The 27619-nt window shown below is 42.6% G+C and overlaps 1 protein-coding gene across 1 annotated transcript in view; it reads right to left on the reverse strand.

Annotated features, from left to right (window-relative positions):
* LOC109935410 (diacylglycerol O-acyltransferase 1) overlaps positions 1-27000 on the reverse strand; it is a 40029-nt gene extending 13029 nt beyond the window's left edge. Inside the window, exons 1-7 of the mRNA XM_048610595.1 lie at positions 26740-27000; positions 20766-20837; positions 15304-15407; positions 13210-13248; positions 11714-11755; positions 3527-3571; positions 1253-1365 (exon numbers count right to left, since the gene is read on the reverse strand). Coding sequence (XP_048466552.1) covers positions 1253-1365; positions 3527-3571; positions 11714-11755; positions 13210-13248; positions 15304-15407; positions 20766-20837; positions 26740-26848 — 524 coding nt within the window. The 5' untranslated portion in view covers positions 26849-27000. The remainder of the gene's footprint in view (positions 1-1252; positions 1366-3526; positions 3572-11713; positions 11756-13209; positions 13249-15303; positions 15408-20765; positions 20838-26739) is intronic.
* Positions 27001-27619: the final 619 nt, after the last annotated feature.

Genomic DNA, 27619 nt, shown 5'->3' on the forward strand with positions numbered 1-27619 from the left:
TTAATAATCTAGCGATAATACCACTAGGCCAGTGCCTCCCCATATGCTTCTTCTTTTTTCTTATCCAAAATTCACAATATCCGTGCCATCTAGGGCTCCTTGGATTTGTAGCTTCATTTCTTCAACAGCCTTTAAAGGAGGTCTTCCTGTGACACTTCAATAGCTTTCTGTTTATGGCTTTTTTCATCAACCGTGAGCACTTTGTCTGTTCATAACAGCACATCTGCTGTTAGGGACATTTTCTCTGAAACAGCCTACTTCAAAAGGGCCTCCTTCTCTTTTTCTCTCTGCATTCAAGTCAGCAAACATCTTACCCAAGGTCTTAAGTTGCTTGCTGCTCAGTTGTCTAAAGTGATGCCTTCATTGAAATGATTTTACAAACTCGTTGTTCAAAATGACTTCTGACCTTGCTAAAAACAAGCCAGGCCTTCACAGAATTGAAAACAAAAATCCATTTTTAAAATTCACTTTATAATCCAAGTTTGCAAGTTGCATTACGAACCTCATAACAATGATGGGAAGCAGTAACACAACACTAAAAATCAACTTCAGCATCTGTCCAGAATGAGGAGGTGTATAAGGGGTACAGCTACAGATCCTGTTTTGTACCAAAATGATGGCTACTACTGGAAAGTCCCCTACTGGCACTGATGGGGATCTGGAGGTTTTGCAAAGCACCAACTTTTATCAGCAGAACCAGGTCAATTAACCAGAATAACCACATGTACAGAATCCACCGCCAAGATGGATGAAATTTTAACATTCCACGTGGCTGCTTTTCTGTTTTTGTTGTTTCCAGATTTAACACTCAGGAAGTCCCAACAATGACCATTCGTGGTGAATACAAAAAAAAAGTCAGATATCTTTGTGATGGAAGAAAAATGGATCAACAAAATTGCTGGTGGGGTAGAGAGAAACACCAATAAATGACTAGAATTTGGAATCTCTGGTTATTTTTAGCTTCAACAGACCATGACACTGGAGGAAATTGACTGTGAAGAGCATCAAAGTTTAACAATTTAAGGAGATCTTTCTAGGAAACTTAAGGATGAGCAATAAATGCTAGCCTAGCCAGCAAAGCCCACATCCGCTGAATGAAGGAACAGAAAGCTTGATTTTTATGTACCTGCTTGGGGGCAGTCAGCTTCTCAGAAACTTGGAACTAAATATTCTCAACTGAAATGTGGTTGGGAAGATCCTCCAGGATGGACACAGAGAGAAATACCACATTACTCCAGAGGCTCGTTCTTACCACCAGTCCCTGTAGAACTCCCGATCTCCAAATTTCATCAGTTCAGCTAAAACATTCATAGATGAGTGGAAAAACCAGTAGAAAAAGATGAGCCAGATCAGGTGGTTGGGAACCTGAAAGAAGACAAAGAATAGAGAATATGGTCCAAAGGCTTTTGCTACATTTTTATTCTCTTCAAGGCTATAGAGACACACCTGGGTGAAGACATGAAAAGCAACCAGTTATCATCAACTTTAATTCAGGGTCAGTTGTTACAATCCTAGTTATCAGATTGTCATGATCTGGCTTGATAGACCATAATCTTTTAAAGATTGGAATGCATAGAAGAATCAAGGGTAAGAAAAGGATCTCGGTTTGAATTGAAATGCAAAGAAATTTATTACCACAAACTTGAACAATACAAATAAGCAACAATTGACTAACTAGGTATACTGAACAATGGTTAACGATTCTAGGAACATAGGAGCTTAGGAACAAGAATCAGCCATTCAGCACCTCAAGCTTGTTCCATTATTCAATGAGATTATGGTTGGTTTGTGGCCTAAAGCCAAATGCCTACTTTTGGCTCATATCCCTTAATACTCTGCTTAATAAATAAATTCTCAGATTTAAAACTAACAACTGATCCAGCATTCAACTGCAGTTTACAGAAGGGAGTTCCAAATATCTTGCACCATTTTTGTGTAGAAATGCTTCCTAACATCTCTCCTGAATGGTCTGGCCCTAATTCTCAGACTAGGTCCCCTAGTTCTAGAATCCCCAACCAGGGGAAATTGTTTACATACCCTGTCTTTTCCTGCTAATATCTTGAAAACTTGATCAGATCAAATCACCCTTTAACCTTCTAAATGCAAGAAAAAACCGGCCTAATTTGTATAATCTCTCATAACTTAACCTTTGAAGTGCAGGTAACATTCCTGTAAACCTGTGTTGTATTCCCTCCAAGGCCAACATATCCCTCCTAGGGTGTGGTATCCAAATCTGCACAGTGCTCCAAATGGGGCCGAGCCAGGGTTTTGCATAACTGCTGCATTCTTGTACTCCAGTCCTCTAGGTCAGCTTTTCTGATTATTTTCTGCACCTTTGGTGACATTTTAAAGACCAGTGCACCTGAACTCTCAAGTCTCTGTGAACATCACTAGATTTAACTTCATACCATCTGGAAAATACCCTGATCTCCCCTTTTTCGGTCCAAAATGGTTAACCTCACATTTGCTTACATTGCACTTCATCTCCCACAGTTTTGCCCATTCACTTAAATGGCACACACATATAAATTAGACTTTAACCGTCAGGACTAACACGTAGTAAATATGAGTTAACAGGCAAACTGTGGTCAAATATTTTGCAGATTGTATGTTAAGTAGCCAATGCTGTCAAGGCAGATCTCACCTAGATGACATCATACTGCGGGTCACCAAATCTCATTAAAACTCATCTCCTTTTCAGGGGTTTCATTTCGTGACTTCTGAAGAGCTAGGCTTAGATCACTAAAGGCATCTCCAATCCAGACTGCCTCAATGAACGACCAAGGCATGTGCAGTCAATCTCTTAGAGTCTGGGTTTCCCAGGACATCTGAGACTGTTCCCCAGCATTTAATTGCTGGCACAAATCTAGCTTTTATCAAACAACTAGCTTCATCGAGCTGCTGCCGAATTTCTCCAAGCTCTGATTTTTCTCAGCTGCACCAAACACATACTAAGCCTGGCCTTCCTTTACCCCATTCACAGTTATATAACTGCCAATATTCCACTAGCTGCCTTTAATTTTGTCTGTACCTGTGCGTGACATTTAAGTGATCAAATATCTAAATTCCCAAGTCTCACTGGACTACCATTTTTAAACGTTTTACCATTTAGAGATTATGCAATTCTATCCTTGTTACGTGCAAAATAAATTACTTCCCATTTAGCAACACAGAAAGCTAACACACAGGTGAGGCAAGTAGTCAGGAAGACTAAAGAAATATTGATTTTTATTTTAAAGTGGTTTGAATACAAGGGGAGGGATGCCTTATTTCTGTACAAGGTGCTGGGGAGACCACATTTGAACTACTGAGGGCAGTTTTGGTCCCCTTATTTAAGGAAAGATCTCATTTCATTGGAGCACGTTCAGAGAAGGTTCACTGAGATGATCCCCAGTATGGAGGGATTGTCCTATCAGCAAAATGATGTTGTCCAGCTGCATATCTGTTAAATAATTCCGAATATTGGGAATGTTGAAGATAGGTGAACAGAGCTAGCCATATTTTCCAAATGATGAAAATTACTTACCGCAAGCTTCAGTAAGCGCTCTATCATCCTGGAACAGTCCATATCCTGAAATGAATAATCACCAGAAAACATCATACACACAAACTGGAAATATTACATTTTGACATCAATCAGAAAATATGACCGGATGTTTTCAAAGGTGATCATTGTAAGAGGGAAAGAATACAGGACTTGCTAAACAGAGGTCTACATTCAGAAGCCATGATAAAAATTCAAGAGAGACTGAGCAAAGATTGGGAAAAGGTCATAACTTTTAATTAAATCCAATTTCATGATAAACTCATTGAGAAGCTTCAGACAAAAGATGAAGAAATCCTCTCAATATACATTCTGTATCCTCACTCATTTCGGGCCATCAAGAAAACAAATAAAAAGATTCGAGGTAGAATCTTCTCTAGCCTCTGAGGCACAAGATATAGAACAACAGGGTTTGATTAGGAGTAGTCAGCATGGCTTCGTGCATGGTGAGATCATGCTGCACAAATTTGTTAGAGTTCTTCAGCGAAGTGACCATGAAGCTTGATGAGGGCAGGGCGGTAGATGTAGTCTATATGGATTTCAGGAAGGCCTTTGATAAGGTTCCACATAGTAGGCTGCTCTGGGAGGTTAGATTGCATGGAATCGAGAGAGAGCTGGCAAACCGGATACACAATTAGCTTGATGGTAGGAAGCAGAGAGTAATAGTGGAAGGATGCTTGTCAGACTGGAGGCCTAAGACTAGTGATGTACCTCAGGGGCTGGTGCTGGGCCCATTGCTGTTTGTTATTGATATCAATGATTTGGATGAGAATGTACATGGCATCATTAGTAAGTTTGCAGATGACACTAAAATAGGTGGCATCGTAGACAGTGAGGTAGGTTATCAGAAATTGCAGCAGGATCTTGATCAACTGGGGAATTGGGCTGAGAAATGGCAAATGGAGTTTAATATAGATAAATGTGAGGTGTTGCATTTTGGAAAGTCAAATCCAGGTAGGAGTTTCATGGTGAATGGTAGGGTCTTAAGGAGTGTGGTGGAACAGAGGGACCTTAGAGTTCAGGTGCACAGTTCTCTGAAAGTGGAGTCACAGGTAGACAGCGTAGTGAAGGCTGCTTTTGGTACACTGGCCTTCAGTCAGGGCACCGAGTATAGGAGTTGGGAAATTATGTTGCAGTTGTACAGGATGTTGGTGAGGCCGCACTTGGAGTATCGTGTTCCGTTTTGGTCACCTTGCTATAGGAAGGATGTTATTAAACTGGAAAGAGTGCAGAAGAAATTTACAACGATTTTGCCAGGACTCAAGGGACTCAGTTATAGGGAGAGGTTGGACAAGCTATGAATTTTTTCTTTAGAGCGTAGGAGACTGAGGGGAGATCTCATAGAAGTGTATAAGATCATGAGAGGCATGGAGAGGGTGAACGCGCTCAGTCTTTTTCCTAGGATTGGGAAATTGAGGACGAGAGGTCATCAGTTAAAGATAAGGGGGAAAGAATACACTGGAACATGACGGGCAATCTTTTTTAAAACACATTGGGAGGTATCCATAAGGAACGGGCTGCCAGTGGAAGTGGTTGAAGCGGGTACATTAACAACATTTAAAAAGGCATTTGGATGAATTCATGGATAGGAAAGGTTTAGAAGGATATGAAGCACGTGCAGGGAATTAGCGTGGACGGACATTTTGGTCGGCATGGACCAGGTTGGGCCAAAGGGCTTATCTCCGTGCTGTAGGACTCTACGTAACGTGGAAGGAACTTTTATTCTATCTAACCCCGTGCTGTACCTGCCCTGGGAATGCTTGATAGGGACAGCTTTACTCTGTATCTAACCTGGTGCTGTCCCTGTCCATGGTAGGGAAGAGCTTTATTTTGTATCTAACTCCTTTCTGCCCTGTGAGCATTTGACATTATTGCACTCTGGCAACAGCTTTATTCTATCTAGGAGATTCGATGCTGAGGGAAGTCATCGACTTAGTGATAACGTAAGTGGACTAATAATCTGAGGCCCAAGCCAATGATGTTGGGACATGGGTTCACATCCCACCATGGAAGTTGGTGAGATTTAAATTCAATGAATAAATCTGGAATTGAAAATTAGTCTTAGTAATGATGTTAATGAGGTTTAGGAGAAGAAAACTGGTCATCCTTTCCTTGTCTGGATCACACATGACTCCAGATCCCCAGCCTCTGTCCTTTGAAATGGGACAGCAAGGCACTTAGTTCAAGGACCAAGGAGATGGCTAAGAAATGCTGGGGAAGGTGGGAAATGACCTTTTAGGGGTTAGCAGCAGCCGCAGTCAGGGCAATGGCACTGTGACCAGCTCTGAGGCTCCGAGGGAAAGGGTACAATCTGACAGAGTGATAATGACAGGAGACTCAGTTGTGAGGGGGACAGACAGGAGATTCTGTGCCCACAGAAGAGACACCAGGATGGTGTATTGTCGCTCAGGTGCCAGGGTCAAGGACGTCTGAGTGGTTGCAGAACATTCTGAAGGGGGGAGGGTGAACAGCCAGAGGTCATTGTGCACATTGGTACAAACGACACAGGTAGACAAAGGGATGGGGTCCTGTGAAATGAGTATAGAGGGGTAAGAAGTTAAAAAGTGGGACCTCAACGGTAGTGATCTCTGGATTACTCAGTGCCGTGCACCAGTGAGGGGACAGAAATAGGAAGATGAATGAGTGGCTGAGAAGCTGGTGTAGGAGGCAGGGTTTTCAGTTCTTGGATCATTGGGAACACTTCAGGGGTGGAAGTGACCTGTACAAAAGAGATGGGTTGCACTTGAACCAGAGGGGTCCAATATCCTCACGGGGAGATTTGCTAATGTTACCTAGGAGGGTTTAAATTAGTTTGACAGGGATGTGGAGGACTCTGAATAAGATAGGGGCCATCAAAAAGTCAAGGGAAAATACATTAGCCATTGAGAGCAAGTTTACTGTTCAGGATAGCCAGGGGCACAGTAAAGGAAGGGAAAGACTCTGATTTAAAGTGCATTTATTTCAATGCACAAGGCCTGACTGGTATGGCAGATGAGCTCAGAGCATGGATTGGCTCTGGGGATTGGAATATTATAGACATAACAGAAACGTGGCTGAGAGAAGGGCAGGACTGGCAGCTCAATGTTCCAGGATATAGAAGCACAAGCAAGCGAGGAGCAGGAGTTCCCTTTTGATAGGCATAACAACAGTGCTTAGAGAGGATATTCTTAAGGGGTCATCAAATGAGGCCATATGGTTAGAACTGAGAAACAAGGGAATGATCACTCTGTTGGGACTACATTATAGACCCCCCGAATAGCCATCGGGTACTAGACTAGATGTGCAGATAGATACACGTAGGAATACCAGTAGAATTGGATGGAGATTTTAATGTCCTCTGTATTGACTCGGCAACCCAGAGTGCAAGAGGCCCAGACAGGGTGGAGTTTGTCAAATGTGTCCAAGAAAGTTGCCTAAATCAATATGTAGAGGGCCCTACTCGGGAAGTTGCAACACTGGACCTCTTCTTAGGAAATGAGGTCAGGCAAGTGACTCAAGTGTTATCTGGAGAGCACTTTGGGTCCAGTAACCATAACATGCTTAGTTTTAGCATTGTTATGGAAAAAGATAGGATCCGGTCCATGGGTTAAGATGCTGAACTGGAGCAGGACCAACTGTGGCACCATTAGGCAGGATCGAGCAGAGGTCAATTGGGTGAGTCCGTTTGAAGGAAAAAGAATGACTGGCAAGTGGGAGGCTTTTAAAAGTGTGAAACCAAGAGTCCAGGGACAGTATGTCCCTGTCAGTGTGAAGGGAAAAGCTGCAGGTTTAGGGACCCCTGGCTAATGAGGGATATTGAGGGTCTGGTCAGGAAACAGATGGCAGCACACACTGGGTTTAAGCTATTGGGCTCAAGTGAATCCCTAGATGACTATAAAAAGTGTGGGAGCATACTTAAGAGGAAAAGCAGAAGAGCAAAGAGAGGGTACAAGATGGATCTGGCAGATAAGGTTAAAGATAATCCGAACAAGTTCTATAGGTATGTTGTCAAATGTGTCCAAGAAAGTTTCCTAAATTAACATGTAGGGGGCCCTGCTCAGGAGGTTGCAACACTGGACCTCCTCAAAAGGAAACAAGGTCCGGTTACTTAACAGCCTGGTATGGCAACTGCTCAGCCCAGGACTGTAAGAAACTACAGAAGGTGGTGTACAGCCCAGACCATCAGAGAAGCCAAACTTCAAAATCGATGGACTCTATTTAGATGGCTCACTGCCGCAGAAGGGCTGCCAACAAAGACCCATCACATCCCAGTAATGCTCTCCTACAATCTCTTCTGTCAGGCAGAAGATACAGAAGCCTGAACACACGCACAAGCAGGTTCAGGAACAGGTTCTTCCCAGCCATTATCAGACTGATGAATGGACTCTCTAGCCTCAAATAGTGCCGATCATGCTAGTGTTGATCTTGCTCAGTTCACACCCTGTGCAATTTCTATTCATTTGTGGGATGTAGGCATCGCTGGCTGGCCAGCATTTATTGCCCGTCCCTAGTTGCCCTTCAGAAGGTGGTGGTGAGCTTTCTTCTTGAACCGCTGCAATCCATCTGCTGTAGGTTGTTCCACAATGCCATGAGGGAGGGAATTCCAGGATTTTGACGCATCAACGGTGAAGGAACGGCAATGTATTTCCAAGTCAGGACGGGGAGTAGCTTGGAGGGGAACTTGGAGTGGGTGGTGTTCCCATGTATCTGCTGCCCTTGTCCTTCTAGATGGAAGTGGTCGTGGGTTTGGAAGGTGCTGTCTGAGGATCTTTGGTGAATTTCTGCAGTGCATCTTGTAAATAGTACACACTGCTGCTACTGAGCAGCGGTGATGGAGGGAGTGGATGCTTGTGGATGTGGTGCCAATCCAGTGAGCTGCTTTGTCCTGGATGGTGTCAAGCTTCTTGAGTGTTGCTGGGGCTGCACCCATCCAGGCAAGTGGGGAGTATCCCATCACACTCCTGACTTGTGCCTTGTAGATGGTGGGACAGGCTTTGAAGAGTCAGAAGGTGAGCTACCCGCCGCAGTATTCCTAGCTTCTGGCCTACTCTTGTTGCCACTGTGTTTATGTGGTGAGTCCAGTTGAGTCTCTGATCAACGATAATACCCAGGATGTTGATAGTGGGGGATTCAGTGATGGTAACACCATTGAATGTCAAGGGGCAGTGGTTAGATTGTCTCTTATTGGTGATGGTCATAGCCTGGCATTTCTGTGGCGTGAATGTCACTTGCCACTTGTCAGCCCAAGCCAGGATATTGTCCAGATCTTGTTGCATTTGACCATGGACTGCTTCAGTATCTGAGGAGTCACGAATGATGTTGAATATTGTGCAATCATCAGCGATCATCCCCACTTCTGACCTTATGATGGAGGGAAGGTCATTGATGAAGCAGCTCAAGATGGTTGGGCCTAGAACACTACCGAGGAACTCCTGCAGAGATGTCCTGGAGCTGAGATGATTGACCTCCATCAACCACAACCATCTTCCTATGCGTCAGGTAATGACACCAACCACTGGAGAGTTTGTCCCCGATACCCACTGATTCCAGTTTTGCTAGGACTCCTTGATGCCACACTCATCGATATCAAGGGCTGTCACTCTCACCTCACCTCTGGAATTCAGCTCTTTTGTCCATGTTTGAACCAAGGCTGTAATGAGGTCAGGAGCTGAGTGGCCCTGGCAGAACCCAAACTGGGCGTCACTGAGCAGGTTATTGCTGAGCAGGTGCTGCTTGATAGCACTGTTACTGACACCTTCCATCACTTTACTGATGATTGAGAGGAGACTGATGGGGCGGTAATTGGTCGGGTTGGATTTGTCCTGCTTTGTGTGTGCAGGACATACTGGGTGTCACTGAACAGATTATTTCTGAGCCATGTAACCTGTAGGCCTTTGTCGAAGTTGTTTTTGATCTGTACTTACTATGATCTGCCTGTACTGCTCATAAACAATGCTTTCCACTGTATTTTAGTACACGTGACAATAAACCAATTAAGAGTGAGAGGGTGGCTAGGGAGAGACTAGGTCCCCTTGAAAATCAGCATGGCCGTCTACATGTGGAGCCACAGGAGATGGGGGAGATTTTTAATGAATATTTCTCTTTAGTGTTTACTAAGGAAAGAATCATGGATACTAAGGAAATAAGGGAAACAAGTGGGGATGTTTTGGACTGCATACACATTAACAGAGAGGAGGTGTTTGCAGCCTTAAAGCTCATTCAGGTGGATAAATCCCCTGGGCCTGATCAAGTCCGCCCTTGGATGTTGTGGGAGGCTAGGGAAGAAACTGCAGAGGCCCTTGCAGAGATTTTTGCTTCATCTTTAGCCACTGGTGAAGTTCCAGAAGACTGCAGGGTGGCTAATGTTGTTCTATTGTTTAAGAAAGGTAGCAAAGACAAGCCAGGGAACTACAGGCCAGTGAGCCTGACATCATGGTAGGCAAGTTATTGGAGAGGATGCTGAGGGATAGGATCATCCAACATTTGGATAGTCAAGGTCTGATTAGGGATAGTGTGCGGCAAGTCATGTCAGACAAATCTACAGTTTTTTGAAGAGGTAACCAAGAGGATGGATGAGGGTAGGGCAGTGGATGTTGTCTATATGGACTTTAATAAGGCCTTTGACAAGGTCCCACATGGCAGGGTAGTCATCTAGGTTAGGTTGCATGGGATCCACGGAGAGCCAGTTAATTGGATTCAAAATTGCTCAATGGAAGGAAGCAGAGGGCGATGGTTGAAGGTTGTTTCTCGGACTGGAGGCCTGTGACTAGTGGTGTGCCACGGGGTCGGTGCTGGGACCATTGTTATTTGTTATTTACATAAATGATCTGGATGTGAATGTACAAGGCATGATTAGTAAGTTTATGGACGATACAAAATTAGGAGGTATCGTTGATAGCGAAGAAAGTTATCAAAAATTATAGAAGGATCTTCATCAGATGGGGAAGTGGGCTGAGGATTGGCAAATGCAATTCAATACAGATAAGCATGAGGCTTTTTTTTCTGAAGGGTCTAGACCCGAAACGTCAGCTTCCCTGCTCCCCTGCTGCTTCGCCTGCTGTGTTCATCCAGCTCTACACCTTGTTATCTCAGATTCTCCAGCATCGGCAGTTCCTACTATCTAAGTATGAGGTGTTGCACTTTGGAAATTCAAACCAAGGGAGGAGTTATGTAGTAAATGGTAAGGTCCTGAGGAGTGTTGTGGAACAGGAGGGACTTAGGAGTACAAGTACATAGTTTGTTGAAAGCAGTGTCACAGGTAGACAGGGTGGTGAAGAAGATGCTTAAAATGCTGGCCTTCATCAGTAGAGGCATTGAGTATAGGAGGTGAGAAGTTATGTTACAGTTGTACAAGTCATCGGTGAGGCCACAGTTGGAGTATTGTGTACAGTTTTGGTCATCCTGTTATAGGAAAGACATAGTTAAACTGGAAAGTGTGCCAAGAAGATTTACAAGGATGTTGCCAGAACTAGTAGGCCTGAGTTATAGGGAGAGGTTGGCCAGGATAGGACTTTATTCCTTGGGATGTACGAGAATGAGGGGTGACCTTATTGAGATGTATAAAATCATGAGGGGTAGAGATAAGATAAATTCATAGGGATGGGGAATTATAAATTAGAGGGCATAGGTTTAAGGTATGATTGGAAAGATTTAAGAAGGATCTGAGGGGCAACTTCTTCACGCAGAGAGGGGTGCGTATGTGGAATGGGCTGCCAGAGAAAGTGGTTGAGGCAGGTACAACAGCAACATTTAAAAACCATTTGAATAGGTACATGGATAGGAAGTGCTTAGAGGGATATGGACCAAATGTGGGCAATTGGAACTAGCTGAGTGGTCAGCATGAACCAGTTTGGGCCGAAGGGCCTGTTTCCATGTTGCATTACTGTATGACTTTATGAGTTACATCAGAAGATATAGGGTGGATAGACCTTGGTCAAAACGGTAGGTTCTAAGGAGCATCTGAAACAGCATGAGAACTAGAAAGCTTTGAGGAAGGAATTCCAGAACTTACAGCCCAGAGCAGCTGAACCTATGGCTACCAAGGGTGAGTCAAATCAACCAATTTTGCCAATAGCTCCTCAGAACAGATATTTGTTCAGTACATTCTGCATGCACAACCAACAATCATTGTAGATAAAAACAGCAGAACAGGAGTCCAATGTGTAAGTTACAACAAAGTCAGTTACTTACTTTGAACGGTTTCATAGAATTCTGTATTGCTGGCACCAGCCACTAGTGAAGTAGAAAGGAAAGCTTTGAGCCTCTCAACTTAGAGTTTCTTAACATAAAACATTCAACGTAAAACACAGCACCTGGTTCAGGACATCGCACATGAGCGAATTACATTCCTGATGTCCTACGCAGATCTGCGTTAACAATACAATCAGGATTACAACATGATCGAGGTTGACCTAATGCTTCTCAGACCGCTTCAAGCATTACAGACGTTTGGGGGGAAGAAAGGCAAAGAAGCAGTTAACGCAAGTGGGTGGGGATAGGAAGCGGGTTCTGGCTGTGAGAAGACATTAGTTGTCATTCTTGCTATCCGTGTGTGATCTTGTCTCACAACTACTTGTGGAGGCAGCAGTGCATTTTTACACAGCTAGCTTCCACAATTCCTCTCCTGACAACGACAAAAGTGGCAGAACCAAATTGTGCCCATTTATTTTGATCGAGCAGCTGTGAACAGGATATGTAGCTGGTTCATAACCTGCACCTTCAGTAATTGATTGTTGGTGAAACACTTTGGGACCCACTGAGGTTGTGAGAGATGATGTAAAAAAATGCTCATTTGCTTTTCTGCAGTGCTCACGGTAAATATAAAATCAGGAGCTAAGCTCAAATCCTCAGAAATTATTCAGACCACAAATTGATATAGTTTGCCAAAGTCATTTGTTGAGGATTGGTGCTACAGTATAGTTAAGATCAACTTCTAGGCATTGTCCAATCCAAAGGATGTGACTAAAAACTAAATCAGAGCAGCTGAAGCAGATAGCATTAATATTTAATTGAGGGGATTAAAAACAGGAGGGTGGCTGGTGTCAGGGGGGACTTGTGATAGCTACAAACAGCAGTGCAGACCAGTTGGGCTGAATGGTCCATTCTGTGCTGAAGATTCTATATTAATCCACATAATTCAATAACCAGTGATTTTCTGAGAATCTGATTCATTGTTGGTTAAGTATAGAGGAAGCTTTATTCTGCGGACGGCTTTGCTGTGTCTCGGAATGCTTGATGCTGGATTCGAAAAATTCTAGTTTCCCTCATGGTGACAAACAAATATTTACCAAACCAAATAAGCTCTCTACAATAAACTGTCAAAACTACGAAGAACAAATTGATTAAGCAGCAAAATATTTTCGACATCATTTGGCTATCATGGTGACGAGGGGCAGTTCAGCTCCCACCCCTAAACCAGCTCAGAACACAACTAATGACCAGGTCACCACTTAAAGAACCGAAGGGACTGAATACTGTAAATCAGGAACGAAAACAGAAGTTGCTGGAAAAGCTCAGCAGGTCTGGCAGCATCTCTGAAGAATAATGACAGTTAACGAAACGTTAACTCTGATTATTCTTCAGAGATGCTGCCAGGTCTGCTGAGCTTTTCCAGCAACTTCTGTTTTTATTCCTGTTTTTAAACTCCTTAAAAAAAGTGGGTTACTCCAAATTCAGAACTGACTCACCTGCTGAACTAACCCCACTTGTAACTGGATGAGAAAAAGCTGCAAAAGGAAACAAATATTGTATCAGGTATTTACAAGAAATGGGAAAGCATTGAGTAATAAAGATGCTCCATGCGAGATATCAGTACAGGAGGAGGTCATTCAGTCCCTCACGCCTGTCCCACTGTCTATTACATTATGGCTTCAAACCCCTTGACATCCTTACCCAGTAGTAAATTTAACTGATTCCAGACTAAAATTTCAACTGGCCGCCAACATTGAGCATTTTGAAATTTCAGAATCCTATGACTGTGTGTGGAGAGATGCTTCCTGACTTCACTCCCATTCTAATTCTAATTGTAATTGTAAGACTGCACTCTTTATACTGGAACTCCTTCACAGATCAAGTTGTTTCTCTGCATTTACTCTTTCCAGTTTGTTGATTTACGATAATCCTTGAAAGCTCTAAATGCAGGAGAAAGTGCCAGCAACGACCCAGTGGGCAGCACTTTCGCCAGAGTCATGAGGCTTCGGGTTCAACACCAATTCCGTGGTTCAGTGCCAACACTGTTAGAAGTGACATCTTTTGTAGGAGACTTTAAACCAATAGTTGGATGACTGCAGAAGATCTCATGACACAATTTGGAAGAGCAGGGGAGTTTCCCCAAGACCTGGGGGTGCACGGTGGCTCAGTGGTTAGCACTGCTGCCACACAACACCAGGGAACCAGGTTCAATTCCTGCCTCGGGCGACTGTCTGTGCGGAGTTTGCACATTCTCCCCATGTCTGCGTGGGTTTCCTCCGGTTTCCTCCCGCAGTCCAAAGATGTGCAGGTTAGGTGGATTGGCCATGCTAAATTGCCCAGAGTGAATTACAGGGAAAAGGGGTCGGGAGATGGATCTGGGTGGGATGCTCTTTGGGGTGGCAGTGTGGACTTGTTGGGCCGAAGGGCCTGTTTCTACACTGTAGGGATTCTATGATTGATTCTACGAATATCTCTCGGTCAGCGCCATAAAAACCGATTAGTTGCTCATTACCAAGTTGTTGTTTGAGAGCGCTTGCTGGGCACAATCTGTTTGTTGTAGTGTAGGAACTACATCAATGACTACACTCTAAATGTACTTCATTGGTTTTGAACTTTCTGATGGTTGAGAGACATGCTATAAAAAAAAATAGATGTGCATTTGTAAGTCTGCATCAATTTTATGCATCAATTTAACCCGTTAAGTTCTGGTAACTGGCAACTCTCATATACTTAATTACTGACCATTTGATCCTTAGCAACTGTAGGAACAAATTACTGCAGATGCTGGAATCTGTACTGAAAACAACAAATGCTGGAGATGTGGGTCAGACAACATCTGCAGAGAGAGACAGCAAGCTAACATTTAGCCTAGATGAGTCTTCATCAGAGATGAATTGAAGTTTGGAGAGAGCAACATTTATACTATTGTTTTGGGGTGTGGGGGTTTGCGGGTTTGCTGGTCTGCAGTCTGATTATCTAGTTTCTGAGATGATAGCACAGTTGTACCAAAAGAAATGTCTTCAACTGCTGCAAAACACTAAATAATGGGGGAAATGTTCCACTGTGGCAATGCAGAAGCCTCTGTTTGAGATGAATGATTCCATCCTCAATTTGGCATTAAACCTGTAAAAATAAGGTCATGTAATCTGCCACATCATTAGCTCAAAAATAGATACAGAATTGTGAAAATAGCCAGGGTTTTCAATTGGCTGGAGATGTAGACACATGGAAAGTAAATGACAGCTGTTTGTGGTTTCCTCCACCCCAACCCTCTCACAGTCAACATGTAGATTATCACATTCAGAACGCCCCAACACTGAGGGTGACTTGTATTCTTACCGAAGCAAGAGCTCCTACTTTTAAAAGAAATGGGAACATTTAAATTAGATTCACTCATATTTACAAATGGCAATCAGTCTCCTTATTTATGTAGCTCCATCTTAGCAGTTTCCATTTTTTTCAGGTTGAGATGCTGGGCATATCTACATTCTCCTTCTCTCCCCTGCAACCTCCACACAGGATATATTCTGGAGCCCACAAGGATCTATTTTAAGAGGTTCTGGGATGGAACGGAGTCTAAAATTGCTCACCATTTCAAACATTCTCCTCAGTAAGAACCGCTTTCGAATCCGGGGCGACCGGGGAAAATTTAGCTCATAGCACAGAGTGGGAGCAAATAGGAAATAATACATGTCTAGAAAACAAATGGAAACAAAAAAAACAAAAACATCAAATAAGGGGAGGCAGTTAAAGTAAAAGAAACAAAGAATCAGAATGGCAGGGAAGGAAACATGCCGTATGCCTGAGTTTGGACCTACATGGTTCCCAGCCTCACCTCATAGGCGACATGCAACTTACCTCTGAAATGGCGCACACAATCTGTACCACCAGACTCCTCGGAGCAGCACGCTTAATATATAGTTAAAGACTCAGCAAAAACTTCAAAGATAATTAAAAAACGGGCAATAAATCCTAGAATAACTGTTGTGCGGTATAGAACATTGCTGCACAAAGACATATTGTTGGAAGTTGTTCATTTTGCACTCATTGGTATGATTCACAAGAATACTAAAGTAAGGTGAGAAACCAGCATTGCTCCCATGAGGACAGCCCTGATTGGTTGGCAAGTAGGATCTGATTGGCAAAGCTTTTACTACGGAGAACATACCAGTTAATGATGATCAACAGTTAACCGCCAGCATGTTTAAATTTTAAATGAGGTCGTTGATTCTGATTAGTCAAGGCATTGCCCTGAGAAATGAATCAGCAAATGGGTGTCACCTATTTTCTTGAGTGAAACACGTGCGGAGTGGACTTGTTATGTTGGCAAAGAACAGGATTCTCATATTACTATGTAGCTTCCAGTACAGCAAACAATTTCACCAATCAGAAACAAGCTGGCAATTAATCAGCATTCACCTCTCAGTACAAATGCTGGCTGCCCTGCCCTCCCCTGCCGTGCTCCCACACATTGATTTTCTTGCAAATTTCGTCTTTCAACAATATCACAATCTTATAACAGTGGAGGCAATTTGGTGCGTTGTACCTGTTCCAGCTCTTTGAAGCAGTAATTCAATATGCACCACTGATCTTTTCCACTGCTTACAATTTTGTTCTCTTTTGGAGGTGTATTTCCAATTTCTGTCTCTAAATTATTACTGAACCTGTTGTTTCTATCCCTCATTCAACTTGTGCATTCCAGATTATACTAACTCATTGTGTAAATCAGTTTGCCCCAATTCACCCACCTCCCCTATTATCAATTCATCCCTCAGTTGAAGGAGTTTTTCCTCAACATCCTGTAGTAAAACCAGGGACCTCTTGAGGGTACTATATAAAAGTATTATAAAAGCATAATGTTTTCCTTCTTGCTTTCAAAAAAAGAACACAGGGATAACTAAGTATAATGTAAATTATCTCATAGGGTTAATCTCACCTTTCCCTGTTAAATTATATTCTTAAAAAAATCCTCAAAACACCTCAACAAAAGACTGTTCTAACTTCATCCTTTATCTCATCAGTCGCCTCAACAAAAGACTTTTTCCAGTCTCTTCATAAATTACAAAGACTTGCAGATTATAACCACCAGGGGGCACAGTAAGCTTACTTACTGCATCCCACACAAAGCTGACATTGTAACATGTCCAACATATTTCTTGCTCCATTCCAATCCCGGAATTCACAAGTCATTTCTGCCTGCTAGGAAAGATATGTCATAAGAAAAACGTTAGGCAACCCAAACCCTAGTCTGAGGGAATGTTACCAAACTAGATTTGTTTTTCCCTGTTGAGAAAACTAGGAGGTGATCTCACTGAAGTTCATGCTAACAGAAGCACAAATTTATTCCGGCAATTTAAATTTCTTCACTCTGACAAAGGATTCAAATGAAGGGGAATAGCTGATTGATTTAGCATTACTTCTTAATATGTAATTTAATACAAAAGGTTATTAATGCTCGAAACAGAAATGAGGGCTGGCAGATAGATTATGTTTCCAGAGATTCGTGAGGATAACTTTTAAAAAGTCTTTATTCTTGGGATGCAGGAATTCCTGCTAAGGCTGACATTTACTGACCACTCCCAACTATGAGGAAACATGCAGTTTGGTAATACAGCTTGCTTACTTCAGAGGTTAAGAGTCAGCTACCTAATATCGGGTGGGTGTCACACATCAACAAGAAAAGGAAGGAGAGATTTTACAATGATCCATTAATTTGGTCATCACTTTTACTTGGATTCAAAGCTGAATTCAAATTCAAAAAACTCAAGACTGCATCTGAACTTGCGCTATTTTGGATGAGTAGTCCAGTAACATAACCATCACACAACCGTATCCAAATGCTAATCTATAGCAAATGGATTGACTTTTTGGCTTAGTGGGCTTTAGCATTTCATTAAGAGCAATCAGCTTTGGTAGACGTTTAGAGCCATATTTGTAGCATAGCACTGGAGGGAACCATGTACTCCACCATGCCAGTGCTGGCTGTTAATTGTAAATATTTCCTAAGCAACCTGTTCAGAGGGGTTATGGTACATCTCTGAAGTAGGTGGGAGTTGAATCCAGACTTTATTCTTTTATTCATTCACGGGATGAGGGCATCGCTGGCTAGGCAGCGTTTATTGCCCATCCCTAATTGCCCAGAGGGCATTTCAGAGTCAACCATATTGCTGTGGGTCTGGAGTCACATGTAGGCCAGACTAGGTAAGGATGGCAGTTTCCTTCCCTAAAAGGCATTAGTGAACCAGATGCGTTTTTCCGACAATTGACAATGGATTCACCGTCTTATTTATTGAATTCAAATTCCATCATCTGCTGTGGCAGGATTGAAACCCAGGTCCAGAACGTTATTAGAGTCTCTAGATTAAACAGTCCAGCAAAAATACCACTAGGCTATCACCTTCCAATGCATCACAAAGCCCCTCCAGCTATTAATTGTTGATAGAACATTTCTAATCAATCTGTTCAGATTTGTTATAATGCCCCTCTGGAGCCCGGTGAGCTTGAACCCAGGCCCTACCTTTGAGCCAGAAGATCTGGGTTCAAGTCCTACCTGTCTTGGAGATGTCATAATAGGTCTGAACAAGTTAATTAAAAAGTTAAATGAAAACTGTGCTAGTTCTGTTTGGTGCCCATGCTTGTGGTGTGTGTCGCTGTGAAGTGTGCAGAGATTTGGGTCTAGTTTGATCCCTCATCCCCTGGCTCTCAGAATTAAAACACCAACTCTCTGCTGGAATAATCAGAACCAAATTCCACTGCACTATAATTTCATTTTATTTAAAATATATACTTTTTCTCCCTTAAAAGATGCAAAAGCCTCGGCTTCAACCATCTCAAGGTGACGGTGTTCCATCATTCCTCTGCCCAAGAGAATTTCAACTCCCTGTCTCTCTAACTACTGATAATTGCAGTTGATTGTGAGCATTGATACGTTTGTCTAATAAAACCAAGTCAAATGTGAACATAAATCGAGTCAAGTAAAGATTAACTCAAATCTTATTTCAATGCAGGACAGCTGCAGGGCCTTAATGCATTATTCCTGCTCCAATATTTATAGAATCCATAGAATAGAATCCCAACAGTATGGAAACAGGTCATTCAGCCCAACAACTCCACACTGATCCTCCAAAAAGCATCCCACCCAGACCCATTCCCCTCCTCTATCCCTGCATCTCCCCTGGCTAACTCTCACATCCCTGAACACTATGGGTAATTTAGCATGGCCAATCCACCTAACTTGCACATCTTTGGACTGTGGGAGGAAACCGGAGCACCCGGCAGAAACAGGGAGAATGTGCAAACTCCACACAGACAGTCACCGGAGTGTGGAATCAAACCTGGGTCCCTGGCACTGTGAGGCAGCAGTGCTAACCACTGAGCCTCCACATATTCTGCATTGCTTCTGAACATCAACCATCATATAGGACAAAACAAAGTAGTAGTTACTGAATTGTTAAGTTGAAGCCTCACACTAATAAGGCTTACTCTTGAGCCACACTTTTTTGTAAATCCATATTTCATGGAGCTGAAAGTGGCTTTCTTGAACTCAGTTAAACTTACCCCCCGGCCTCGCTCTCCTGAAGGCAATTGGCCATCAGCTGGTCAAGACAGTTCCCATTCTTTATTTGGAGCATCACAGCAAACTCAAACCCAACTACAACAAAACACTTGCTAGTAAGAAGTTACACAGTGATGAGGAATTTAGCAGTGCCAATAGTTATCCTGAATGCACACTCAAGCTAACAAATGTTCAAGTCAAACTTGTCTTTGATAGAAAACAGATAAGCTTTGGATTGGAGAGAAATTTTTCTTTGCTTCAGTGGGGATTCAAAGAAAGGAGCAGCAAGGACAAATGTTTAAAGAAATGATCAAGGCAATCCAGTGACAATATGAGAATACAACAGAAGCTTTATGATTCACTATGAAATGTTCTGCGAGCAATTGATAATCAAAGACATTGTGAAATGTCAAAATTAAATTATAGCAAGTCATGGTGACAAGGAGTTAAACTGTGCAATTTATTCGGATGAAAACACTTGAATTATACCAGGACATTTAACCATGGTGACTTATGGAATTGTACAGTACAGGAGGATATTCAGCCTATTGTGTGCTGGCTCTCTGAAAACCTATCCAATTAGTTTCACTCGCCTGCTTTTTACACATTTTGCAAATTTCGCATCTTTTGCTTTCTCCCATAATCAGCATTTGCCCCCAAGACAAACAGCAGGCTGGGGCAAGACGTTTACTAGAGAACGCACACTGATTCCCAACTCTACACAAAACATCTGCAATGCTACCAAAGTACAACATACTGAAGACAAATTATTGACTGAACCACAGTGGCAGCAGAAGTTCTCATCTACAGACATGCCACAGAAAGTGCCCCTGCTTTAGTCCAGGTATTTGTTCAGCCTTTTCTCTCCTTCCCTTGCTCACCTGTTAAATTACACCCTATGACAAAGTCAATCTCAGATTGTCAAAACGTCAACAACCAGGACTTTAGAATCAGAGTTGTACAGCACAGAAACAGACTCTTCGGTCCAACTCATCAATGCCGACCAGATATCCTAAATGAATCTAGTCCCATATCCCTGTAAACCCTTCCTACTCATTTACACGTCCAGATGTCTTTTAAATGTTGTAATTGTACCAGCCTCCACCACTTCGTCAGGCAGCTCATTCCATACACACACTATTCTCTGGATAGAAAAGTTGCCCCTTGGGTCTCTTAAATCTTTCTCCCTCACCTTAAACCTATGCTGTCTAGTTTTGGACTCCCCTACCCTGGGGAAAAGGCCTTGACTATACACCCTATCCCTGCCTCTCATGATTTTATAAACCTCTATAAGGTCACCCCTCAGTCTATGATGCTCCAGAGAAAATAGCCCCCAGTCTATTCAGTACCTCCCTGTAGCTCAAACCCTCCAACCTTGACAACATCCTTGTAAATCTTTTCTGAATCCTTTCAAGTTTGATAACATCTTTCCTATAGCAAGGAGACCAGAATTGAACACAGTATTCCAAAAGACTAAAGTCATAAAACTCTTCTCACCTTTGTACGTCAGGTTCCCTGGATACACGACTACCGATTGCACTGCTTCACCATTCTCTTTCAAACCCGGAGCTACAAAACAAATCAAAGTTATTCCAGCACTGCTACAGCTCAAATCTAAATATTGTTATAGTTAGTGCAAACTGTTTACATTAAACTGATGAACACACTCTGAAGAATCTCACTGCAGTTCACATACTATAAATCCTTAGCTTCTGTAGGTGGCACCCTCCGACGTGATGAAATTAGAGGCATTAGACTCGTTTTTTTTGAGGACATGGTTTAAGGAAAGCAGCAATGACACTGCTTACAACGTTCTTCAGCAAAAATAAGTAGGCTTTCTTTAAAATGTTTCTGATTTGGCACAGAGTGAGGATGAAGTTCTTGCATAATTGAACCTGAATTTAAATGAACTAATATGATGCAAGTCTTCCTTTTTTGTTGGATGTGAGGAATGTGAATTTGTAAGAAATTACTTTGGCATTGTCAATCTTAACACCTTGTGAATATGGACCTAGTGGACAACTGGGACCAGGAAATTGCAAATATCACGCTGTGTCACAGGAGGTCTTCGTCATGGGGAGTGAGCACATTGTTATAAAACTCCCTGGACTTGGGAGAACAGGCCAGAAGGCAGAGTTTCAGAATAAGGGGAGGGCCATGGAGGCTCATTTGTCAAGTATGTTCGAGACAGTGATCAACTGATTTCTACACAGGATAAGAACATCAATTTCAAAAACATGAATGGTCTACTCTCTCCTATTTTCTACATCTTTAAATTAGAACGTCAAACTCTCCCCAGCTCACACTGATTCTTGAGTATAGTACAGGGAATCCTGAATTGTTTTAAAAAAGTGCTTCATGGTTTCAGGTGGACATACATTGTACCAGAAGAATTCTATTCATGAACTGAACAAAACCTGCCCCAAGAAAATCAAAACATCTGACCATTTATCGTACTGTGTTTCTTGTGCACAATTTGGCTGCTGGATTTGTTGTTTTAAACAAGTGACAGCACGTTGAAAGTGCATTTTATTTGATGGTTCAAGGATGTGAAAAATGCTGAACTGTATAAAGTCTAGTTCAATCGATTGTCATGTTATTGTTGGGTGGGTATTGTCTCTGTTGTAGCCACCAAGGAAGCCTTTGATGCTAACAGTACACGATCTAACCAGTTCAGTGCTTCGATGCCCAATACTGTCAGCCTTCAGTGTGAACACTGAAGAGAGGGAAAAAAGCACCGTAAAAGAACCATGGAAAGTTTACAGCATCTGTCTAAACCACTTTCCAGCATTTAATCCACTGGCTCTGCAGGATTTGGCTCGAGGTGCTTATCCAGACACCTCTTAAGTTGAGGATTTCTGCCTCTATCCTCTCATTTCCCCTCTAATCTTTTTACTAATTACTATAAACTTGTGCCCCCCCCACCACCCCCTGAAGCTTTCTAAGGTAATTTGGCGCCTCATCTATGCTATTTAGGCTGTTGTCAATTTTAATCATAGAATCCCTGCTGCGTGGAAGGAGGCCATTTGGCTCATCGAGTCCACACCAGCCCTCTGAAGAGCATTCCACCCAGACCCACCCCTTATCCTATCCCTGCATTTTCCACCCTAGACACTATGAGCAATTTAGCATAGCCAATCCATCTCACCTGCACATCTTTAGACTGTGCACCTCAATCAAATCTCCCTTGGGCCTCCTCTGTTCCAAGGTGGACAATCCCAGCCTATCCAATCTTTCCTCATAGCTGCATTTTTCCAGTCCTCGGAATCTCCTCATAAGTTTCCTCTGTAGCCCCTCTAGTGCAATTACATCCTTTCTATAATGAAGTGACCACAACTGCACACAGTATTCAAATTGTGCTCTAACTAATCACTTTTACCAATAATTATTCAGCCCTAATTTTCCAAATGATTATTTTTAATACAGGTCCCAATGTTACATACTAATTTCCAACAAAGTACTGCAGGTGGGGAACCAATGTCAGACCTACTGGTCTTGGACTGGGCTTTTTCCATGGACATGTAGTGGACTCTCCTCCCTAATTGGAAGGCCCCAAAAGCTAGAAGGGGACAGGGGACAGGGGACAGGGGACAGGGGACAGAACAGACCTTCCGGCCCATGATGTTGTGCCGACCTATTATCCTACTAAGAACAAACAACCCTGCATACCCTACATTTTACTATCGTCCATGTGCCCATCCAAGAGTCGCTTAAAAGTGTCTAAAGTATCTGACAAGCCCTTGCATCTGCATGCCTTTCCAATTTCTCCAACCCTATAATTCCTTCAATGAGACTGTTACTAAGTACCATCCTATCATTTTATTGTGCACATGATCACAATATCAATAGTTCACATTAACCACAGTTTAAATATTTACAGGTAACCCAATCAAAATGTCACTTAGTAGCACTGCCCTACACCATCTCTAAAAACAACTTAAGCTGCTGGGTACATCGTTACACATATCAACACCACTGGGACATGTTGTCAAGCCCAACTTAAGCCCAGAGAATACCGACAAAATTACAGCAATAAGAATAAAGTGTCTTTCCCTGAAACAGTAACATGGTCTCTTTTCAGTTGTGTTTTTCAGTATTAGCAGTTAAATGTTACTGCATAGAAACAGGTCTTTCAGTCAGTCAAGTTTGTAATTTGTCTGGAATTACCAGCCTTGCTCATTTTCTCTTTATACCCTTTCACTATTCTCACTCTTCAAATAACCATCTGATTTATTCTGACCTTAATTTATTGGACTGACTTCAAAAACAGTTTGCACTCTGACCACGTTCTGTGCGAAGTCTTCAAGTTAATGATTTCAGATTATTGATATGGAAAGACACACAGCACATGCAGCAGCTGAGTGAAAACAATCAATCAATACCGATCCAACCAGAAAGATACAGGCTATGTTAGGTTTGCTTGTTTCATATCTTCACAAGGTCAGAAGTCACACAACACCAGGTTATAGTCCAGCAGGTTTATTTGAAAACTCAAGCTTTTGTCAGATTATGTTGTATCTGTATTTACCGAGGAGAAGGACATGACTGACATTGAGGTCAGGGATGAGTGCGTGAATACTTTAGAGAATGTCAACATATTAAAGGAGGAAGTTTTGGTGTCCTAAAGTGCATTAAGATAGACAAGTCCCCAGGGCCAGATGGGATCGATCCAAGGTTTCTGCGAGAGGGAAGCAGTGCTCCAAAAGGGGTTTGTGATTTCAAATAAACCTGCTGGACTGTAACCTGGTGTCGTGTGACTTCTGACCTTGTCCACCCCAGTCCAACACCAGCACTGCCACACCTTATCTTTACAGACACAGACACACGATGCACTGGGAAAAAAAAAAAAAATCACTCAGTTAGTCTGCAGGTAGATTAAGTGATTAAGGTGGCTAATGGAATGTTGCTGTTTATTGCAAGAGGAATTGAATATAAAAGTTGACATTTTGCCAGAGCTGTACAGACCACACCTGCAGTACAGCAACAGAAGCAAAATACTGCAGATGCTGGAAGTCTGAAATAAAATTAATGTGCACTGGAACCACAGGAAGTGGGGGAGATCCTTAATAATTACGTTGTATCTGTATTTACCGAGGAGAAGGACATGACTGACATTGAGGTCAGGGATGAGTGTGTGAATACTTTAGAGAATGTCAACATATTAAAGGAGGAAGTTTTGGTGTCCTAAAGTGCATTAAGATAGACAAGTCCCCAGGGCCAGATGGGATCGATCCAAGGTTTCTGCGAGAGGCAAGGGAAGAAATAGCTGGGACATTAGCAGATATCTTCACATCCTCTTTGACCACAGGCAAGGATTCAGAGGACTGGAGATTAGCCAATGTTGTTTCCTTGTTTAAGGAAGGAAGCAGGGATAATCCAGGAAATTATAGGCTGGTGAGTCTGACATCTCTGGTGGGGAAGCTCTTGAAGAAGATACTGAGGGACAGGACATATGCACATTTGGAAAAAATATGGACTAGTTAATGACAGGCAGCATTGTTTTGCACGGATAAGGTCACGTCTCACCAACCTGATCGAATTTTTTGAAGATGTGACAAAGATAATTGATGAGGGAAGGGGTGTGGATGTAGTTTATATGGACTTTAGAAGGGCATTTGATAAAATCCCACATAGCAGCTTGGTACAAAAACTAAAATCACATGGGATTCGGGTTGGGCTGGCTAGATGGATAGAAAACTGGCTTGGTCACAGTAGACAGAGGGCAGCAGTGGAAGGGTGTTTTTCAGAATGGAGACTGGTAACCAGTGGTATTCTACAGCGATCAGTTTTGGATCCTCTGGTGTTTGTAGTATATATAAATGATCTGCAGGAAAATCTGGGTGGTCTGATTAGTAAGTTTGCCGATGACACGAAGATTGATAGATTTCTTGATAGTGCCAACGAATGTGAAAGTATACAACAGGATATAGATAGATTGGCAAATTGGCCACAGAAATGCCAGATAGAGTTTAATCCACCAGACAAATGCGAGATGATGCATTTTGGAGGATCAAATTTAAGTGTGAATTATACTGTTAAATCCTTCAGAATATTAACATACAGACAGATCTGGGCATGCCGGTCCATAGTTCCCTAAAAGTGGCAAAACAGATAGCCAAGGTGATTAAAGGCGGCTGAAGGCAAGCTTGCCTTCATCGGCCAGGGCATGGAGTAGAAGAGTTGGCAAAACATACTGCAGCTATATAAAACCCTGGTCAAGCATTTGGAGTATTGTGTGCAGTTTTCGTTGTGGAAGCTTTGGAGACAGTGCACGGAAGGTTCACCAGGGATGTTGCCCAGTCTCGAGGGCATTGGCTATGAGGAAAGGTTAAAAAGGCTAGGATTGTTTTCACTGAAAAGACGGCGGCTGAGAGGAGACCTGATAGAGGTCTACAACATTATGAGAGATGTAGATAGGGTGGATAGTCAGAGGCTTTTCCCCCCAGAGTTGAATTTCTATTCCAAGGGGGCACAGGTTCAAGGTGAAAGGGGGAAAGTTTAAGGCAGATGTGTGAGGAAAGTTTTTCATGCAGAGTGGTAGAAGCCTGGAATGGACTGCCAGAGAGGGTGGTGGAAGTAGGCACATTAGCGACATTTAAGAAGCATCTGGACGGTTACATGAAAAGGGAGGGAATAGAGCGATGTGGACCGAATAAGGGCAGAAGGTTTGTTTTTCAGTTTAGTCAGGGCATGATGATCGGCACAGGCTTGGAGGGCCAAAGGGCCTGATTCTGTGCTGTACTTCTCTTTTGTCCTTTTGTTTAAGAGGTACCTTGACAAATACATGAATAGGAAGGGAATGGGGGATATGGACCGCATAGAGGCAAAATGCTTTTTTTCAGAAAGGCATCATGGGTCGGTGCAGGTTTGGTGGGCCGAACGGCCTGTTCCTGTGTTGTACTGTTCTTTGTATCCATTGAAGTTCAAAAGAATAAGAGGCAGTCTTATTGAAATACCCAAGAACCTGAAGGGAATTAAGGGGAGGGGTTGGGGGGTGGGAGGTGCTGAGAAATAGTTTCCCTTGTGGGAGAGACTAAAACTAGGCAATAGCTTAAAAATATTAGGTATAAAATTTGGAACTGATGAGAAGGAAGTTCTTTCCTTCTCAAAACGGAGTCTTGGGAATTCTCTCTCCCAAACAGTGGCGGACGTGGGCTCATTGGATATTTTAAGGCAGAAGTAGATAGGTTCTTGACTAACAAAAGGAGTCAGTGATCATCAGGGGTAGACAAATATGTAGAGTTGAGGCCACAATCAGATCAACCATGATCTACTGAATGGCATAACACACAAGGGGGAGGGGGCTGGATGGCCGACTCCTGCTCTTAGTTCACATCTTTGTAACTAGCTCTGCTTCTCTCACCACAGTTATAGCCTTGGCCGAGCTGTTCCAGCACTTTTTTCCCCTCTTTTGGTCATTATATGTTTGGAGTTGTGAAAGGTATTATAATCCCAAATCTTAGATGCTCACCTGACAAAGATCTCACTAAAGTCTTCACTTTTGCTCGGCGCAGTTCTCGACACCACTTGTTTACATCTTTGTACGAGTAGAGTTTCAGAAACTGAATGGTGTAGCACATCAGTGCCAACACAGCGCCCACTATAGAACGAGAAACAAAGTCACTTAGAACAACACATTTTAGAAACTAGGCAGAGAACAGGGTCTTTCAGATCTAGCAATGTGGGAGGAGACCAGACGAAAAAAATACAAAGAAGGAACAAAAGTGGGCCACTCGGCCCTTCGAGCCTGCTCTGCCTTTGAAGATAGTAGCTGATCTAATTTTAATCTCAACTCTACATTCCTCCATATCCCTGATAATCTTTCATCCCCTTGATAATCAAGAATAATATCTAACTCTGCCTTAAAACTATTTAAAGATTTTGCATCCACTGAATTTTGAGGAAGGGAATTGTAAAGACACTTAGACCTAAGAGAAAAAAAAATTCTCTCCAAGTTTGGAATAGGCACCCCTTTGTTTTTAAACAATGAGCTCCCAGCTCTAGATTCTTCCACAAGAGGAAACATCATTTCCATGTCCACAAGATAAAGTCCCCTCAGGATCTTATGTTTCAATTGAATCACCTCTGGTTCTTCTGAACTCGAGGATACAGGCCTAGCCTGTCTAATCCTTCCTTATAAGGCAACCTGCTCATTCCAGGTATTAGTCTAGTAAACTGTCTCTGAACTGTTTCCAATGCCCTAACTTCCTTCTGTAAATCTGGTGACCTGTACTGTACACAGCATTCCAGTTGCGGTATCACCATTGCCCTGTAAAGTGCAGCATAACCTCCCTACTTTTATAAGAGATAACAAGGTGCAGAGCTGGATGAACACAGCAGGCCAAGCAGCA

The sequence above is a fragment of the Rhincodon typus genome, chromosome 2 (assembly GCF_021869965.1).
Source record: "Rhincodon typus isolate 14 chromosome 2, sRhiTyp1.1, whole genome shotgun sequence".
NCBI classification, from domain to species: domain Eukaryota; kingdom Metazoa; phylum Chordata; class Chondrichthyes; order Orectolobiformes; family Rhincodontidae; genus Rhincodon; species Rhincodon typus.